We start from the raw sequence: 21,200 nt of genomic DNA, 5'->3' as shown, positions 1-21,200 counted from the left end.
AGTACTGCACTTGGTCTTCACAACATGGTCCCTCTGCAATGGAGAAACCAAATGCAAACTATGTTCACTGTGCAGAGCAGTTACATTCAGACCACAGGAGTGACTTTCAGCTTACACTTGCCTATCATTTAAAGTCCCCATCCCACTCCCATTCTAACCTTTCTGTCTGTTGCTATCTACACTTTTAAGAGATCCACTACAAGAACCTAGAACATAGAATAGTACAGCGCAAGAACAACCCTTTGGTCCACAATGTCTGTGCCAAGCATGAAGCCAAGGCCAACTCTTATTTCACTGCACATAATCCATATTGCTGAATGACCTGTAAATCCATATGCTGTACCTATCCAAAAGTATGTTGAATGCCACTATTGTATATGTCTCATCCACTGCCCCCTGGCAGCACATTCTCTGCACTCACCTCACTGCGTGTAAAATAAAATTGCCCTGCACATCTCCTTTAAACTTTGTCCATCTGACATTAAAACTAAGCCCTCGAATATTAGATTATTCCATCCTGGGAAAAAGGTTCTGCCTGTCTATCCTATCAATGCCTCTCAAGTTTGAGAAAGTACACCTGTACAAACCTGTGTTCTTATCATATTGCAACCTGCAGAATTAATTATTGAACTCTCCAATACAGGATGACATTGGATAGCTCTCTCGTGTTTTGCAGTCTGTATCAGTAATGGCTGGTCTGCCATTCATCCATCTGTGATTTTGGCTCAGTTTTTCTCTTTACGATACTATAGGCTGGCTTTCTGAGCAAGACCAACAGGTTTGAGATTGGCAACACAAAACACAGACAAAGAAGTGTGATCTGTTACTTAATTGCCACATTATAGATATCTCATTTTATAGAGATGCTCTTTGACTTCTCAGCTCTCCCTCAGCCCACTGGCTCCACCTCTTCCTTTCTTCTTCTTCCCCCCCCCCCACCCACCCTCACATCAGTCTGAAGAAGGGTTTCAACCCGAAACGTTGCCTATTTTCTTCACTCCAGAGATGCTACCTCACCTGCTGAGTTTCTCCAGCATTTTTGTCTACCTTGGAGAGCACAGTGATTGATTTCATCTCGGCCTGGATTGATATTTTTCAAACTCTCAAGAACAAAGGAAACTGTGGAAAGAGATGGACATGTTGGCTGGTGTGGGCAAGTTGAGCCGAAGGGCCATTTTCCATACTGTATCACTCTATGACTCTATTGCCTGGTCCATCAGGGTATTGATCTCCCCACCGGCAATTTCCAATATTTTCTGTTTTTACACAATATGACTGCTGTTAAAAAAGGATCATAATGTGGCTACATTCATAGATTTGCAGAATACAGTGTTTTGAGCAAATGTATAACTTTTGGAGAGATGTGTTCTTCTATTTCTTCCCTCCAGATTCTCACCAAATATAATTGGTCCTCCATCGGCACCCAAGCATTCAACAAAAGATCTGGACGTCCTTTTTTAAATCTCTGTCGGTCAACCTCTCATTTCTAGAAGACATTTCTTCAAGACCATCTCCGACCAAGCTTTTGTCACCCATCCTGACGTCAGTAGATATATCCTGACTGGTTGCATCATGGCCAAAGCACAGCAATGGTATCCAATAGTATGAAAATTCAATTTTACAATGTTGGGCAACTTGCCCCTGGTGCTCCAACCAAATACATTCCTCTGTTCCCTGGTTTTGTTTTTCCATTGTTCATCCCTCCCCCACATGATTCCATGTGCCCACCATCTGCACCCCAGCTGAGCCATCTATCACCAACCAGCCTCTATCGCACTCCACATCAAGCTGCTATATAGTGGCAACTTTTCCCCTCTGCCCTGATGCAGGATCGCAGCCCTTAGCAATTGGCTTCCGCAGATAATGTTTGACCCATTGAGTTCTTCCAGCATTCTGCTTTTGTTCATTGAGTTATAGATTTAACGCAGCATGGAAACAGACAATTTGGCCCACCACCAGTGGGCGCACATCCATTTAGAATTTTTTAGATGTTAAAATCTCATCGTACCTCAGTTACATTACCTAATGATACAGTTATTTGCCATTGCAACTTACCGCATTATGTTAAGTGACAACATGATGCCAAAGGACAATATTAAAATCTACCAACTGAAAATATCATAGTGCAATTTTTGAAATTGCTTTGAAGATCAGACAGTTTTAATACACATTTTATATAACATAATTCAAAATAACGCTTATTATTTTGTCAAGAACAAATATGCAGATATATCCTAACAAACGTATGATAATTTGCCAAGAAATGATGTGCTTTGATCAGTATACTTGAAACAGTATTTCTGGAAAGTTCGTGTCAAAACATTGTCAGTTATTATTATCTCTAGCTTAGTCCGATGGCTAATAAAGCTCTCTCTGAGTCTAAAACATCTAAAACAGCAATGGCCTTTTATAAGACACAAGTAGCATGAATCTGAGGGTGTTCTGAGCAATTTGGTCGTAATTGGAAATTATTCTTATAGGATGTTTGTGACTGGATGGGTTAAAACCTTAAGAAACATGGAACGTGCATTGGCCATTAAGGTCCTTGAGCCTACTCGACCATTTCATGAGATCATAACTGATTCAATTTTAGTCGCACCCACGTTCAATTCAGTTCAGTTTTGTTTATTGTCACGTGTTTCGTGGTACAGTGAAAAGCTTGTTTTGCGTGCTATCCAGTCAGCAGAAAGACATTATATGATTACAATCGGCCCATTTACAGCGTTCAAATACATGATAAGGGAATAACTTTCCCACCCTTTTTCCATAACTCTTGATTTATATGCTGATTAAAAATCTAACTTCCTCAGTTTTTAATAAGATTCACTCTCTGCAACTTTCTGGGACAAGGAATTCCAAAGACTCAAAGTCCTCTGGTCATAGACTCTCCCATGAGGGGGGAACATTCTCCCAGCATTTGTCCTGTGCTAAAATCCTAAACGTTTCCATAAGATTGCCACTCTTTATACCAAATTACAATGACTACAGAACCAAACTCGTTCAACCTTTCTTTATAATGCAATCCCTCTATACCCCGAATCATCCTAGTCAGAGAGTCAGGCAATATGGACGCAGGCCCTTTGGCCCAACTTTGGAATTCTCTGCCACAGAGGGCACTGGAGACCAATTCACTGGTTGTTTTCAAGAGAGAGTTAAGATATTATAGCTCTTGGGGCTAACAGAATCAAGGGATATGAGGAAACAGCAGGAACGGGGTATTGATTTTGGATGATCAGCCAAGATCATATTGAATGGCGGTGCTGGCTCAAAGGACCGAATGGCCTACTCCTACATCTATTTTCTATGTTTCTATATAACTCATCCATACCGACCAAGTTGAAAAGCTGAACTTGTACATTTGCCTGCCTTTGGCCAATATCCCTTTAAACCTTTCCTATCCATGTACCAGTCTAAATGTATTTTAAACATTGTAATTGCACTGTGTCTATCACTTCCTCAAGCTTGATTTGAACTTGCGGCACTTCTTAAATAAAGGTGCAATATTAGCCACTCTCTACTCTTCCATTACTCACCTTTGGCTAACAATGATGCAGATATCTCTGCCGTGGCCCAGCAGTTTTTTCTCAACCTTCCCATAATGTTCCAGTAAACACTTGGCCATGCACTGGAAATGTATCTACCTTTTGTGTTCTTTAAGATGCTATTACTTCCTCTGTTGTAATGTGGATCTTCTCGGAAACAACCCCAATGATAATACACATGGGAATCATGGCTCGACATAGGACTCTAAATATACTTTCACTTAATGCAGTTGCAGCAAGATTTACTGACTTTGTTGTTCCATACCCTCCATCCTTTATTCATGCCAATATCAAGACTATGCAGGCTTACTGAAAACATGGAACACTTTCTTACCCATGTGTTTATTTTCCAGTAAACAAATATTGATAGCTCTCTCTCTCTCTCTCTCTCTCTGACTAACAAGATCTTTTCTTGTATGACTGCAGAAACCAAATTTCGTTTGAACCTCATGTGAGGTTCAAATGACAAATAAATGGTATTGTATTGTATATCCAGCACAGATACCTACCCTATTTGGGATCGTTTGAACTCCTTTAGAACTACAGCACAGGAACACATGTATCTTTATGTATTCAACCACTTGTTTTAACTATTTCCCCAGTTTACTTAATCAAGGCAGGGACAAAGTGTGTCCTCTTACCTCAGGGCAGCAGTCTTCCCACTTTTGTGAGTGCATGTAACTTGTCGTGTTTGGTAGCCAATCTGAATGTCAAAATATTTGGTGTCCTGACGGATTTGACGGTTTCTGTTCCTCTTTTTCTTCATAAGCTCCCAGGCTTCTGGGTCTCTCGTCCTGCTTCCCGCTTGCCGGATTTGCCGAGAATGAGGAAGAGAGCATTCGCTCCAGGGACCAACTTTGAGACTGTGCACACTCTCTTCCGCAAGGCAGGAATTGAACGTACAAGTCTGAAACTCGGTGAGTTTTGGGCATGGTTCACCGCCATTGAGCGGAGGTAGGAGGATTTGACGAAGTCGGTGTTGTAATCCAACTCCACAGGATTTAGTACATTCAGACCAGGGAGTAAACTCTGCAACCACACAATTCTGCGGGCAGGGGATAAGACAGGCTTGCTCGACGTGGGGCTTGCTCTCAAAATATTCACAGATGACATCTTCAGATGCAGCTCCATTTCTCTTCTCGATGCAAGTTACGTTCCTCCTCTGTATACCATCCTCGCCTTCCAGGCACTCAGAGGTTTGCTTTGAAGAAGGGCTCCTGGTTGAAACAGGCGAACATTCGTTCCATTCGCCCACCCGCCACTCATATAGGTCTTTATGCCTGTCGCAGACTTTGAAGCAATTCTGCTGATTCACCGGTCTTTCCACTGGCTTGCAATTAGTGGGTAAAGTAGTCCAGCCTTCCACATGGGCACACCACACCGACCTGGTCTGGATCCCACCCGGGCCGCACTTCTGTCCCATACATCTTCCCCAGGCACCTGCAAGACAGAGAATTGAAGATTTTGTTATAACGGTAGTTGAGATATAAAATGCAAAGCAAAGAGGAAATTTAAAAAACCACCGCAGTTCTTGGAAATCCAAAACAAAGGCAGAAAATGCTGTAAATTCTCAACGGGTCAGGAAGCCTTGGCAGTAGGACAAACAGATTCACTGTTTCAGACTAAATAAAATTCAGGCTTATGTGTGCATTATCAACAAAATCAAAATGTTCCCGAAGCTGTTGTGACATATTAGCTACTGGATTATGCTGAATGACCAGGCATGTCTGCAGAACGGTCTCAACCCAAAACCCATTCATTCAATTCAGATACTGCCTGACCTGCTGAGTTACTCCAGCATGTTGTGCATATCTTTGGTGTAAAACAGCATCTGCAGTTCCTTCCTACACATTTCCTCACCAAGTAAATCCCACTGCACCTAATATTCCCAGGTTACCACTCATCCATAAAAGACTGTGAACTGTCAGACATCAGGCACTATCTGGTGTTTCAGGTCATAGACTAATGGGCAAGAACCCTATCAAATGGTGTTTCATTGGCCCATTGCAAAGTCCCTTTAAAATAGCATTAAGGAAGGTGTAACCCTACTTGTGCTATTTTGCTCTTTTCATTGCCCCATTGCAACCAATTTTGCTATGTTAAATTTGAACCCATTGCCTGAGTAGGTCAGAATCTCAGATTACATTATAAAGCTACCCATCTCGTTTCACTAACCTCTCAAAAAGTATGATCATTCATACAGGCTACTTAGACTCACAAAATATTTAATAATGGATGTCAACATTTAACAAAGAGATTATTTGTATTTCATTTGTCTGCATTATTAAATTGCATACTGTGCAAAATGTTAAACGATATGTATATTTACAATCAATAAACTACTGGATATTGATGGGGATTACAGTGGGCTTTTAAAAATCATCTACAACACATCATATATAATTTAATGTCCACAGATAAGCTAGAGATTTGAACACTGAAAATCGATTGATTATTATAATGCACTGATAGCATATAAAACAACTTAACCCAGGATAATTCCTGTAACTTCATTCCTGGGTGAAATTGCATCTATCGAATGATCGGGTCAGAGCCTATTATACTATTTTCATGTTGATATTTTCCCAGAATCAGGCACATTCCCAATCACTTCACTTCAGTTTAACACACATTTCTCCCCTTACCAACATACAATTGAAGTTCAAAGTTGAGATTGGGTATTTCATAACATTACACAATCTTTCACCATTTAAAAAGCTTTTTTAAAATTTGAGAGCCATGTTGGATGAGGTCACATTTTTCGACATTATTCCTCATCTGCCACATTAATGCCCCTCACACTTAGTTTGTCCATATCCCCTTGAAACCTTTTACATTCCCCTCCAGATTCACAATCCCACCTGATTTAGTATCATCAGCAAACTTGGAAGTATAACACTGGTCAGACTTATATATCTATGCTCCAAAGTGCAGAAGTGGTGCAGCGGTAGAGCTTCTGCCTCACATTGCCAGAGATCAAGGTACAAACTTGACCTCAGGTGCTGTCCTTACACAGTTTGTACGTTCACCCTGTGACCTCATGGTTTCCTCCAGGTGCTCCAGTTTCCTCCTACATTCCAAAGATGTGTAGGTTTAAAGTCTGAAGAAGGGTCCCGACACGAAACGTCACCCTTTCCTTCTCTCCAGAGACGCTGCCTTTCCTGCTGAGTTACTACAGCTTTTTGTGTCTATCTTCGGTTTAAACCAGCATCTGCAGTTCCTTTTTACACAGGTTTGTAGGTGCATTGGCTTCTGTAAATTGCCCCTAGTGTGTAGGGTACGAAAGTGGGATAATATAGAACTAGCGTAAGGATTATCAATGTTTGGTGTAGACTCAGTGGGCAGAAGGCCCAATTTTCATGCTGTTTCTCTAAAATATAGTACAGATTCCACTAGAGATCAGGTGCAGACACAAATTATATTTCCTCCAACCCTGAATTTATCATTGATTTCAGGGGCATTCAGGATGAAATCCGTTTATTCACTGAGCTGCACATTCAGTGACAACTTATTTAACCTATTTACTTAAATGGAGCCACAAATTTTCCTCAACAAATTGTGAAGGTGTTTTGTTTTACTTTAATTAATACAAATGTTTTCAATTCATTTATATCAGTTAAATATATTTAAATATAATTATAATTAAATACAATAAAAAACTACTGTAGTTTTAATGAATCTACAATTAAGGCAGTGATAATAAGCACTTAGATGATAATAATGGGATTGGGCAGAGACAACATGGATTTAGGAAAAGGAAACCATGTTTTACTAAAGGGCCTGTCCTACTTGGGGGACCTAATCTGCGAGTTTAGAAGAGTTTGCCATGGACTCAAACTCTTAGCATGGTCGCACGAGGTCCTATGAGGTCACTGGAACTCTCCTTCACGCTCGAGGGAAGTTCCAGAATACTCGTGGCCTCAGCTAGGTCGCAGAAAATTCTTCATGATATTGAAAAATTTTCTGCGAGTAAAATTTGGTCGGCATGGGTCTTTTGAACTCATAGTGCAGTGGAGTGGGGTCACTATTTACCTACAGGCAGTCGAGGGCAGCCTTAGGCAATCTCCTTCGCTGGCCGGGCATTTTGATTGGCTCAGTGGAGTTTCAGATCCTACCGGTAGGTAAAATGCCCACTAAACTTTATTAAACTTCTTAAATGTGTCTCCACTCCTTTCTCCCCCCTTTTCCCCTTCCCCCCCTTCACTCTCCTTCTATCCCCTTCTCTCTCCTTCTCTCTACTTCTCTCCCCCCTCCACGCTCTGTAAAGGACTTACTGTACTCTGTGGCAGCCATTTACCTTACTCTTCATCGCGCAGACAGCGCTCCTCCGCTTTCCCTGGCCCCCAGCTTTGCGATGTGTGTGTATGTGTATGTGTATGTGTATGTGTATGTGTATGTGTGTGTGTGTGTGTGTATGTATGTGTGTGTGCGCGGTCGGTAGATGCTGCTCGCGGTTCGGTCGATGCAGCTCGCGGTTTCAACACGTCCGGTCGATCCAGTTCGAGGCTTTCCAGGAGAGTGCCCTCGAGCTTGAAGGTCGAAGACACTCTTCTGGACTCGTAGATTAGGTTGTCCAAGTGGGACAGGCCCTTTAATCTGTTTAGGATTTTTGATATTAAACTTTAGACTTTAGAGAAACAGCGTGGAACAGGGCCTTTGGCCCACTGAGTCTGCGACCAGCGATCACCATTACACCAGTACATAGAAACATAGAAACATAGAAATTAGGTGCAGGAGTAGGCCATTCGGCCCTTCGAGCCTGCACCGCCATTTAATATGATCATGGCTGATCATCCAACTCAATATCCCGTACCTGCCTTCTCTCCAAACCCTCTGATCCCCTTGGCCACAAGGGCCACATCTAACTCCCTCTTAAATATAGCCAATGAACTGGCCTCAACTACCCTCTGTGGCAGAGAGTTCCAGAGATTCACCACTCTCTGTGTGAAAAAAGTTCTCCTCATCTCGGTTTTAAAGGATTTCCCCCTTCTCCTTAAGCTGTGACCCCTTGTCCTGGACTTCCCCAACATCGGGAACAATCTTCCTGCATCTAGCCTGTCCAACCTCTTAAGAATTTTGTAAGTTTCTATAAGATCCCCTCTCAATCTCCTAAATTCTAGAGAGTATAAACCAAGTCTATCCAGTCTTTCTTCATAAGACAGTCCTGACATCCCAGGAATCAGTCTGGTGAACCTTCTCTGCACTCCCTCTATGGCAATAATGTCCTTCCTCAGATTTGGAGACCAAAACTGCACGCAATACTCCAGGTGTGGTCTCACCAAGACCCTATACAACTGCAGTAGAACCTCCCTGCTCCTATACTCAAATTCTCTTGCTATGAAAGCCAACATGCCATTCGCTTTCTTTACTGCCTGCTGCACCTGCATGCCTACCTTCAATGACTGGTGTACCATGACACCCAGGTCTCGCTGCATCTCCCCCTTTCCCAATCGGCCACCGTTTAGATAATAATCTGCTTTCCCGTTTTTGCCACCAAAATGGATAACCTCACATTTATCCACATTAAACTGCATCTGCCAAACATTTGCCCACTCACCCAGCCTATCCAAGTCACCTTGCAGTCTCCTAGCATCCTCCTCACACCTAACACTGCCCCCCAGCTTAGTGTCATCCGCAAACTTGGAGATATTGCCTTCAATTCCCTCATCCAGATCATTAATATATATTGTAAATAGCTGGGGTCCCAGTACTGAGCCTTGCGGTACCCCACTAGCCACTGCCTGCCATTGTGAAAAGGACCCGTTTACTCCTACTCTTTGCTTCCTGTTTGCCAGCCAGTTCTCTATCCACATCAATACTGAACCCCCAATGCCATGTGCTTTAAGTTTGTATACTAATCTCTTATGTGGGACCTTGTCGAAAGCCTTCTGGAAGTCCAGATACACCACATCCACTGGTTCTCCCCTATCCATGCTACTAGTTACATCCTCGAAAAATTCTATAAGATTCGTCAGACATGATTTACCTTTCGTAAATCCATGCTGACTTTGTCCAATGATTTCACCACTTTCCAAATGTGCTGCTATCCCATCTTTAATAACTGACTCTAGCAGTTTCCCCACTACCGATGTTAGGCTAACTGGTCTGTTATTCCCCGTTTTCTCTCTCCCTCCCTTCTTAAAAAGTGGGGTTACGTTTGCTACCCGCCAATCCTCTGGAACTACTCCAGAATCTAAAGAGTTTTGAAAGATTATTACTAATGCATCCACTATTTCTGGAGCTACTTCCTTAAGTACTCTGGGATGCAGCCTATCTGGCCCTGTGGATTTATCGGCCTTTAATCCATTCAATTTACACCACTTCCCGACTAACCTGGATTTCACTCAATTCCTCCACCTCCTTTGACCCGCGGGCCCCTGCTATTTCCGGCAGATCATTTATGTCTTCCTTAGTGAAGACGGAACCAAAGTAGTTATTCAATTGGTCCGCCATATCCTGGTTCCCCATGATCAACTCACCTGTTTCTGACTGCAAGGGACCTACATTTGTTTTAACTAATCTCTTTCTTTTCACATATCTATAAAAACTTTTGCAGTCAGTTTTTATGTTCACTGCCAGTTTTCTTTCATAATCCATTTTTCCTTTTCTAATTAAGCCCTTTGTCCTCCTCTGCTGGTCTCTGAATTTCTCCCAGTCCTCCGGTATGCTGCTTTTTCTGGCTAGTTTGTACGCATCATCCTTTGCTTTGATACTATCCCTGATTTCCCTTGTTATTCATGGATGCACTACCTTCCCTGATTTATTCTTTTGCCAAACTGGGATGAACAATTTTTGTAGTTCATCCATGCAGTCTTTAAATGCCTTCCATTGCATATCCACCGTCAACCCTTTTAGAATTAATTGCCAGTCAATCTTGGCCAATTCACGTCTCATACCCTCAAAGTTACCTTTCTTTAAGTTCAAAACCATTGTTTCTGATTTAACAATGTCACTCTCCAGCCTAATGAAGAACTCAACCATATTATGGTCACTCTTGCCCAAGGGGCCACGCACAACAAGACTACTAACTAACCCTTCCTCATTACTCAATACCCAGTCTAAAATAGCCAGCTCTCTCGTTGGTTCCTCTACATGTTGGTTTAGATAACTATCCCGCATACATTCCAAGAAATCCTCTTCCTCAGCACCCCTGCCAGTTTGATTCACCCAATCTATATGTAGATTGAAGTCACCCATTATAACTGCTTTGCCTTTGTCGCAAGCATTTCTAATTTCCTGTTTGATGCCATCCCCAACTTCACTACTACTGTTAGGTGGCCTGTACACAACACCCACCAGCGTTTTCTGCCCCTTATTGTTTCGCAGCTCTACCCATACCGATTCCACATCCTCCAAACTAATGTCCTTCCTTTCCATTGCGTTAATCTCCTCTCTAACCAGCAACACTACCCCACCTCCTTTTCCTTTCTCTCTACTATCCTACACACACTCGGGATAATCTACAATTATTAAACAGGTCAAGTAATCTACAAACCTGTACATCTTTGGAGTGTGAGAGAAAACCGGAGCACCCAGAGAAAACCCAAGCAGTCACAGGGAGCACATACAAACTCCGTAGAGACAGCACCCATAGTCTGGATTAAACACAAGTCTCTTGCGCTGGAAGGCAGCAACTCTACTGCTGCACCACTAGGCCACCCATTATGCTCATCAGAATTCATAAAGCATAAATACGTAGATCAAATTCATTGGACTTTTAGAAGGCTTTAAAAAAAGGTGTCACAACAAAAGATTGCAAGAGAGCAATATTTAATTAAAACTACTTTGCTTACGAACTGACAACATGGTCTACCTGCTCTCTTAGACTTCCCTGGACCATTTTTGACTTCAAGAGTGCATTTAGTACCAAACAAAGATATTATCACATTTTTGATGAAAGTGTAATGTAAATTGTAGCCTTATAATTATAAGATACTAAGTATTCATTTTGATAATCCTACACTGCATGAGTGTACTGTGTCAAATTTTAGCAATGAAGTACATTGTTTTTTTACTGATAACCTAAATATAATTACTTGAGAAATTTATTTCATATCCAGTACCATCATGTTTATACCTTTAAACCTTACATAATAATAGTGATGACACGCAGCAAATGGTTAAATACTAATTTTAAAATATCAAAGAAAAAGTGTTATATAGCTTATAGATTAAATTACTTCACAGAAGATACATTGGAATTGATAGTGTGCCAGAAAGAACAATTAAACTATTAAAGGAAGACATTTAATCCCCATTCATCTTTTAGAAATTGTCTTTTGTGGTGCGTCTCAGAACTTTACAAGATGTCACATTCAGTGAGCACTCTGTCAACATATAAAGACTATGCTGATAAACCTTGCATCCAATTAACCAATGTGCTGCTATAAGGAAATAGGTTTAATTCATAACCATATAAACTTTGCACTGTGTAAAATAGCAGAATTTGCAACCTTACCGTTTTGCAGGCAAATATTAGAAAGTATCAAACAACGTACTTGAAACCTGATGCTTTTCATGTACTGTGGTCAGTACATAAATCCATGAAATAGGATTTCACAGGCATGCTAATTATCCATAAAGTACATTGACAGGCAGATTAATTTTCTACATCCAGGTGCTGCCTTTTATGACTAACATCAGAATATGATGCAAATCCTTTTGGTTTCCAACAAAATGTGAAATCAGCATGGACATGACCTAAAAACATATTTATTACAAGCAACACATGGAATGGCTATAAAGTCTGAAGAAGGAACCCGACTAGAAAAATGGATCGCCTATCCATCCCCTCTCCAGATGCTGTCTGGCGGGTTGAGTTCCCACTGAGTTCATCCAGCACTATGAGTGTTGCTGGCTATAAAATAACCATGTCTTTCAGATACCACTCATTTATTTTCTATCTGACAAGAGAATAAAGGAGATAGGCAGAGCAGTGGTGGGGTCAAGCTTGGCTGAACATACGTTGGAAATCCAAAGCATTCCCCAAAAAAGCCCTGTAAATTACCAGAGTGGAGTCAAGATTTAGGAATTAAATTGTTTGACATCTACGGTAATTTGCAAAACCAAATAGGCGGAGTCTGAACTGTGCACACTACACTCATGTTTCAAGACAATGAATAACCAACAAATGCATTGTGGCACAGTGCCAGAGACTGAGGTTTGATCCTGATCTTGAGGGCTGTGTCTATGTGGAGTAAGCACGTTCTCCCTATGACTGAGAAGGTTTCCTCCCGATGCTCCGGATTTCTCCCATAACTCAATGACATGCAGGTTTGTAGATTAAATAGCCTCTATAAATTCCCCCCGATTGTTGGGAATGGATGCAAAAGTGGGATAACATGGAACTAGGATAAACAGGTGACTGATGGTCAGTGTGAATTCAGTAAGATGAAGTGTTGTGCTGTACCAATCAATCAAAACAACTACAGGTTCACCACAAAACACCCAACTTTCATTTACTTGATTTATTTGGGGACCAGTAATGGAGCAATTTTCCTGCATTTCCGCTACATTTTTTATTGTTTAGTTTAATTTAGTTTAGAGATAAAGCACATATCCTTCGAGTCTGCACCGACCAGCTACCCCCTATCCTACACTATTATTATCCTACACTATCCTACATACACTAGGGAACAATTTACAATTTTACAAGAGCCAATTAACCTACAACCCTGTACATCTTTGGGGTGTGTATGAGGAAACTGGAAATCCCTGAGAAAACCCACACAGATCACGGGGAGAATGTACAAACTCCGTACAGACAGCACCCATAATCAAGAATGTTCCCAGGTCTCCACCACTGCGCCACCATGCTGCCCTTACTTTCCAAGTGTTCATCCAAATGGCTAAATAATTCAGTCATTGTCATTGACATTGTTAATTTCTCAATTGGAGGATGATCTCCACCATTGAGGTGCTGGGTTGACTCAAACATCCGATCCTGGAACCACGGACCTACCTGAAGAAGTACAGTTATTTCCTCACTGGTTAGCTGCCTGCTGTAGGAGGTAATCTCCCTTCATTCGTTATCTCATTCTTTCATTGCTGATCACCACGTTTTTTCCCTCAAAGTGAGCCACTGCCTGATGATGTGATAACATGAAGACTGATCAACGGTTTTCTCCTCCCACCTGCCTTTTTTGAGTAAAGAGCCTGTCCCACTTGGGCGTCATTTGCGTGTCACGCAAATGGCGCGCAAAGATTTTGTACATCCCAAAATCCTGGGGGGCAGCATGTGACCGCGCGTCACTGTCTACGTCACCACGTACCATGCGTGCGTAATGCGCACCATGCACGCGTCATGACGCGTAAATGATGTCGCGTAAATTACACGCAAATGACGCCCAAGTGGGACAGGCCCTTTAGGTTTGCAGTGTGTCATTGTAGTGCTTCCTCTGATCACTGCATATCTCTGGTCATGGGTGAATGGGCACTGAGGGTCTTATTTAGGAAAGCAAGTCCAGTCCAGAGGAGTTTATGCTTGAGGATCATTGCCTCACCACTGGTGACATCAGCTTCAGTGAGGATGCTGGCATTAGTGCAACAATCTTGAAAGCATCATCACTTAATTTCTCCAGGCTCATCCAGGACACCACGGTTTGGATCTATAGGGAAAAGTACGGTTGATTACTTTACTATAAATCTGTTTCTTATGTCCATTCATGGTCAGTGAAAATGCATCAGAGCAGTTTCCCAAAGCAGCCAATTTGATCCTGCGCTGAATCTTACTGGTGATTTTAGTACTTTGAGTGAGTAGCCACCAAGATAACTGAAGGGCTCAACAGTCTTCAAGGTCACTTCCTCTATACTGATTAGTTGAAGGTCCTGTTGCAATACCTCAGGTAGGCTGACCAAGCGATATAAATTTCTTGAAGGATAAAAATCAATTTAAGAGTTTCATGACCGGGATTAGTCCTGCTGCAGAATTTAAGGCAATGTCCTGATAATTTCTGCACTTTAGTTTATCTTTAATAAGGATTGCAACAAAGTTGGTATTTCTTAGGTCCTTTGGAAGTTTCTTATCTTTTCAGTTTGAAGAAAGAGCTCATGGATTTTCTGAACTGTGTGTTTGCCTTCAACTTTGTAAACTTCAGCTATAATGACGAATCAGGGGACTGTTTGACAGGGTGTGAAGTACAATGGCACCCAATTCATCTTCACAGTAAAATGAAGACCTGTCATGAACCTCCAAATGTTCAATACACAGGTAGCATCTTCAATAGTGAATCAGAGGAACTTGACAGCTGCAAAAGTAGACAACGGCTGCTGCAACTGAAAGGCATTCACAGGAATCAATGTTTCAGGTTGATTGCAATAATTTGGAGACCTCCAGGTATCTTCGTTTTTTCATGCCACTGGGCTCTAGATCTTGTTGCAATTGTGTGCCCTCTTCATGTTTCTAGATTTCCCCAAATTAAAAAATAAATCTAATCATGCTCAGATTTTTACCATAGGAAATGTTTGTTTTCAATCAGCTTCAACAATGAAAATGTATTCATTCTCGTGAAATATTTATTTATTTCTATTTTTAACTCAAATCCTAAATTTATGATCCTTTATTATTCATTAACGAAAGGAAGAATTATTACTGCTCTAGATACAGTATTTTCAAAATTGTGCCTCATACTTCAGCTACTTTATACAGATTGCAGCAATTCAAACTTCTGGGTGGCTCCTGTTTTGTGATGGCAAATAGATTTGTACAATACATGCACTACACCAGCAATGCTTACAAACATTATCTTAAGCATCTATAAAAATGTTCCAGTAACACAATGATTCAATTCCTCACAATGCTACCTCCCACAAAGCTAAAATACGAGTCAGGTTCTTAGTGATGGGTTAGAACGATCTCAGGAAAATTGGACAGCTATGGGCTGTGAATACCAAATGACATTTGTAGTTTAGAAGTATGTGACCTGCTTTCTAGCACTAATCATTGCTGAAAGCACTGCACTAAGAATTACCCCATTATGACCAGAGGCAACACTGAAAATGACTCATCGATACAAATGCAAGTTCTCTAAAGTGCCACGATTCAATTTGGAACTCGTCAGTATTGAATTATTTTCTGGAAAACATTGTTTTTCCTATATGTAGCATGGAAATCCGTGACTAAATTAGTGGACATTCATTGCTCCAAAAACTCTGTAAAAATGGGACTGGGAGGCATTTAAAACAAGTTTTTGAATAATTCAGGCAATTTGATTCGTAATAATTCCCAGGCTCTATTTTTTTTAATTTCACCGTATCTTTGTAGTTTGTTCAAAACAAGGCGGTACCCTGGTTTTTCTCCGGAAAATAGTGGAGCTCCAAAGTAGATTACTACTTATGTGGTCAATGATGAATTGTTGAACTCTTTTAAGCAAGAGACACGCTCTTCTCATACAACTGCTTCAATCACCGGCGAAGATAAATTAAGAGTATGGAAGATTAAACCTGTTCTGCTATTTAATAAGATTTTTGTTGATCTGAATGTAATCTCACTTTTCAGGTTAATCTTTCCCTCCCTTGTTTATTATCTATCTACTTTTACCTTACAATATTCAAGACCTCTGCTTTCACTGTCTTTGCGGAGAGTTTCAAAGACACACCAGCCTCTGATATTAAACAAAACCATCTCATGTCTGTCTTAAATGGGTGACCCCATTATTTTTGAGCTGTGACTCTTGGTTTTAAATTCTCCCACAAGAGGAAACATCCTTCCTACGTTCACCCTGTGAAGACCCCTCAGAATTTTGTATGGTTAAATCAAGATACCTCTTCCATTCTCTAGTGGATACAAGATTTGCTTGTTCAATCTAAGTTCATCAGAGCCATTACTATATGATGTTATCATTTATTGCAAGGGGCTGTAAATATAAAAGTAGAGGTATTATTGTTCAGTTGCACAGGACAATAGCGAGATCACATCTGGAATACTATATACATATTGGTCTCCTTAGTTAAGGCAAGATATTAATGTTTGACGTTTTATCATATTATTGGCCTTGATGAACTTAGAGATTAAACAAGCAAATAACATTTAAAGATTGCTTCACCGGAACCCCATTTAGTGCTATCCCACTGATTCATTATGGTAATCTTGGTTCTAGGATCTGAACTTACACATGTACATATCCCCTGTACTTTAATAAAGCAATCAGGTTCAGCTGTGCAGTAAAATGCTGGGAAACTGCCTTGAAATCCCATCCTCCCCTCATATCCCCACAGCAAGGAAATGGTGATCTCACTGCTGTATTGCTTGCTATGGACTTAAGTACTGAGAGATACCTACGAGGGATCATGTTGGGTAGACTGGAAGCAGTGTAGCTGCTCAGTGCTAAAATGCAAGGCTCAAGACTGTATTCTGGACAGCATGCTGAGTGGAGGCATTACTGGAAAATAATGACGACACACCTGGAGTATTGCGTACAGTATTTGTCTCAAAATCTGAGGAAGGACATTATTGCCATAGAGGGAGTGCAGAGAAGGTTCACCAGACTGATTCCTGGGATGTCAGGACTGTCTTATGAAGAAAGACTGGATAGACTTGGTTTATACTCTCTAGAATTTAGGAGATTGAGAGGGGATCTGATAGAAACTTACAAAATTCTTAAGGGGTTGGACAGGCTAGATGCAGGAAGATTGCTCCCAATGTTGGGGAAGTCCAGGACAAGGGGTCATAGCTTAAGGATAAGGGGGAAATCCTTTAAAACCGAGATGAGAAGAACGTTTTTCACACAGAGAGTGGTGAATCTCTGGAACTCTCTGCCACAGAGGGTAGTCGAGGCCAGTTCATTGGCTATATTTAAGAGGGAGTTAGATGTGGCCCTTGTGGCTAAGGGGATCAGGGGGTATGGAGAGAAGGCAGGTACGGGATACTGAGTTGGATGATCAGCCATGATCATATTGAATGGCGGTGCTGGCTCGAAGGGCCGAATGGCCTACTCCTGCACCTAATTTCTATGTTTCTGTTTCTATAACAGTAGTTGCTCCATGCACTGACTGAACACCTAGATCCCACAGTCTCTCTCATCACCTTTTATTGGATATGATGGAAGCTACTCTTTCCCCCCTCTTTGGTTTCATGCATAGTTCTTCCCAGCCAAAAGGTTCCTCTATGTGACAACCAGGAACAGCTTCACTCAACTGTTCCTTATGTTGAAACATTGAATGAGTTTAAAATGCTTATTTTGCTTAATGTTCATTTTTACATTAATTTCCAGCAAGTGGTATTTACTTTTACTGTTATTATATCTAAATTAATTAAATCCCCTTGAACTGTTTTAAAATGTCTCTGATTATCAGAAACAGTCAAATGTAGTTCAAAAGTCTTTGAAGGCAGTGAGCTCTCAAAGTGCTATCATAACAGTCAAGGAAGGAATTGCAGGATCCACCCGTTGAGGCCTAGTCACCTCCTGAATTACTCTGCTTAGTGGGTTGGTCATGGAAGCAAGTTTTTGAGAATGAACAGATTCATAGGCTGAAAAAGCAAAGGTGACAATGGGACAGAGTCTCCAACACTAGTTTTGATCAAATATCTGGAGAGAGTTCAATGCACAATTTTCCAGAAATATTTTCTCCTGATTAGCCTGTTATGGATTTTGTTTGAGTTTTAAGTAAGTTTTGATCAATTCTACAACTTCTTCTTCTTGCGTATGGCGTGCACAGCCTAAAGTTGTAGGGCAACTTGTTCTATTTGATCTTATTTGATTGTGTACATCAGGTTGATTGCATTCGACGAAAACAGGGCAGACATGTGAAGGTTGCAATCTCCCACCCCAATTCTCCTACTCATAGTCATAATCTTACAGCATGGAAAGAGGCCCTTCGGCCCAACCTGTCCACACCGCCCAATATATCCCATCTACACTAGTCCTACCTACCTGCATTTGCCTCATATCCTTCTAAACTTATAAACACGTTATTGAGTGGGATGGGAATCATGTGTATTGAGATACCCTCATAATCGTGTAGTTTGTTATATGCGTGACAAGGTCTTTAAAGATTATTTTTTCTCATATGTTTTATCAAACTTATCAGACAGTGCCACACGTTCACAGAGGCAACGTACAAACTCCGTATAGACAGCACTCGTAGTGGGGATTAAACCTGGCCCCTTTGTGCTGTAAGGTAGCAACTCTACCGCTGCATCACTGTGCCACCCTTAAATGTTACAGTTTGACTAGCTGTCCATCTAAAATGTGTATTGGTGTTAACAAAAATGAATAATCCCAAAGGGGGTGAAGAAAAACTAAAGAAAAAACGTAAAAATGTAAAAAATGTAAATGCTGATAGACAATAGGAAAAAAAATGTTAAAGGAGAAAACAGATATGTGAGTAAGGATGAAGCAAGTTAGTAAAGATGAACTACAGAATTAAATTACTACTTTTCAGACACTTAATCAAAAAAAAAATCACGATATGGACAGGCACATTTAAACAGCAAGACGCAATAAATTGAAAGATAATGATGGTGAACGATTAAATAGCTACTTTGCCTCAGGAAGCTTAATAACCTGACTCAACCTTAGAAGAAATTAAAATGATAACAACATTTAAGCAAAGGGAGAAGATAATTGATTAACTAATCGGATTTAGAAAGGATAGAAACTACGCCTTTGATTGACTGCAAAGAGATGGAAGAGACACTATTACATAGACATAAAAAATAATTAGAAAAGAGAACAGTGCTAGAGGGCAGTAACATAGTGATGGTGATTCATCAATTAAAACAGAAGGATCAAACACGTCGTTAGACACGAGCAAGGTGCCTGAAGACTGGAGGGAGGCTAATGTTGTACCTCTATTTAAGGCCTGTAAAGAAAAAACAGGGAACAAATGACCAATAAGCCTTAAAACTATGGAAGGTACGTTATTGGAGAGGATTCTAAGGGATAAGATATACATGCATTTAGATTAAGTCTCACAAATTCAATGAAGTTAATTGAAGTAACCAAAAATGGTGATGAGTGCAGAACCATAGACATGATCCATATGGGCTTAAGCAAGCCCTTTGATAAGGTTCCATATGGCAGGCTGCTCTGAAAGGTTAAACCGCATGGGATCCAGGGAGTGTTAACTAACTGGATACCGACTTGACATAAGGGTGGGAAGCAGGCGGTGGTGTTGGAGTGTTATCCTTTGAACTGAAGGCCTGTAACTAGTGGTGTGCCTCAGGGGTCAGTGCTGGTTCTATGAAGATGGTTATCAAAAATTACAGTGAGATCTTGATAAGTTGGGCCAGTGGGCTGAGGAATGGTAAATGGCGTTATCTGAATTCCTTGAGATAAAGAATTACCTCTTTATTGGGTTGCATTTTGAGAAGTCAAACCAGGGCAGGACCTTCCCAGTAAATGATAGGGCCATGGGATTGTTTGTTGTGGAGCAGAAGGATCTAGGAGAAGTACACAGTTCCCTGAAAGTGGCATCGTAGATTGATAGTTTGGTGAGGATGGCATTTGGCATGCTGGCCTTCATCTGTCCAGGAACTGAATATAAAAGTTGGGATGTATTGTTACAGTTTTCCAAGGCACTGGTAAGACCTTGAAGAAGGGTTTCTTCAGTTTGAAGAAGGGTTTCCCCTGAAACGTTGCCTATTTCCTTTGCTCCATTGATGCTGCCTCACCCGCTGAGTCTCTCCAGCATTTTTGTCTACCTTCGATTTTCCAGCATCTGCAGTTCCTTCTTAAACAACGGTAAGACCACGGTGTTCTGTTCAGTTTTTGTTACTCTTCCACAGGAAAGATGCCATTAAGCTGGAAAATGTGCAGTGAAGATGTACAAGCATATTGCTAGGAGCTGAGGGCCTGAGCTATTGGGAACGTTGGGGAGGCTAGGAAATGTTTCCTTAGATCGCAGAAGGCGGAGGGGTGATCCATAGACAGATTAACTGTACATAAGGCAGATGAATGAAGAACTAGTGGGCATATGTTTAACGTAACAAATTTTCCCTTGGACTGGAAAAAAATATTTTGAGAAGCAATAGAAGATAGAGTACTGGAGTAACTCAGTGGGTCAGGCAGCATCTCCGGAGAATATGGATCGACAATGTTTCGAGTTGGATACCTTCTTCAGACATGGTTAGTATCCTTCAGTCTGCAAGATTTTGATGAATATTGAAGCAGTGTTTGGAGGAAACTATTTGTAATGTACAATATTTTGTTTTATGTTTCTACTATTCCTTTATATTAATTGAAACAATGTTTTCATGATTTCTTGTAATGTTTCCTGTTCACATTACATGATTTCTCTGTTGACTTGAGGCTGTGTATGTTTTCTACACTCAGGTAGTAAACTATGTTGTAGAGACCACTCCCGGCTGAAATATCTTTGACTATACAATTTTTCTGACTCAATGCTGGGATATATCACAGCCTCAACTTAGCACGTCACAACAACGGGGCAAGTGACTTAAAACCTGTCAAAATTCCTCATTGTGTTGTTTTAAAATTAGCATATTTTCCAATTGAGCAAATATCTGTGAGGTACCTGTTAAATATATATATGACTAGAGTAAGTGGGATCCATTGGGTCCCAGTCACACGGGAGGCCTGGTCCCCAACGCAACCCGTTCCTCAACACAATATTCCACCACTCACCCGTTCACCCAACGAAACCCATTCCCCCAACAAAACCCTTTCCCCCAACACAATATTCCACCACTCACTCATA

The 21,200-nt window shown here is 41.0% G+C and overlaps 1 protein-coding gene across 1 annotated transcript in view; it reads right to left on the bottom strand.

The window, feature by feature from the left end:
- Nucleotides 1-21,200, bottom strand: part of LOC129713146 (thrombospondin type-1 domain-containing protein 7A-like) — a 354,070-nt gene that overhangs the window by 194,038 nt on the left and 138,832 nt on the right. Inside the window, exon 2 of the mRNA XM_055661980.1 lies at nt 4,184-4,982. Coding sequence (XP_055517955.1) covers nt 4,184-4,982 — 799 coding nt within the window. The remainder of the gene's footprint in view (nt 1-4,183; nt 4,983-21,200) is intronic.

This window comes from Leucoraja erinacea, chromosome 2, assembly GCF_028641065.1.
Source record: "Leucoraja erinacea ecotype New England chromosome 2, Leri_hhj_1, whole genome shotgun sequence".
Lineage (NCBI taxonomy): Eukaryota > Metazoa > Chordata > Chondrichthyes > Rajiformes > Rajidae > Leucoraja > Leucoraja erinaceus.
The sequence above is the reverse complement of the archived record's forward strand: the minus strand, read 5'-3'. Positions and strand labels throughout refer to the sequence as shown.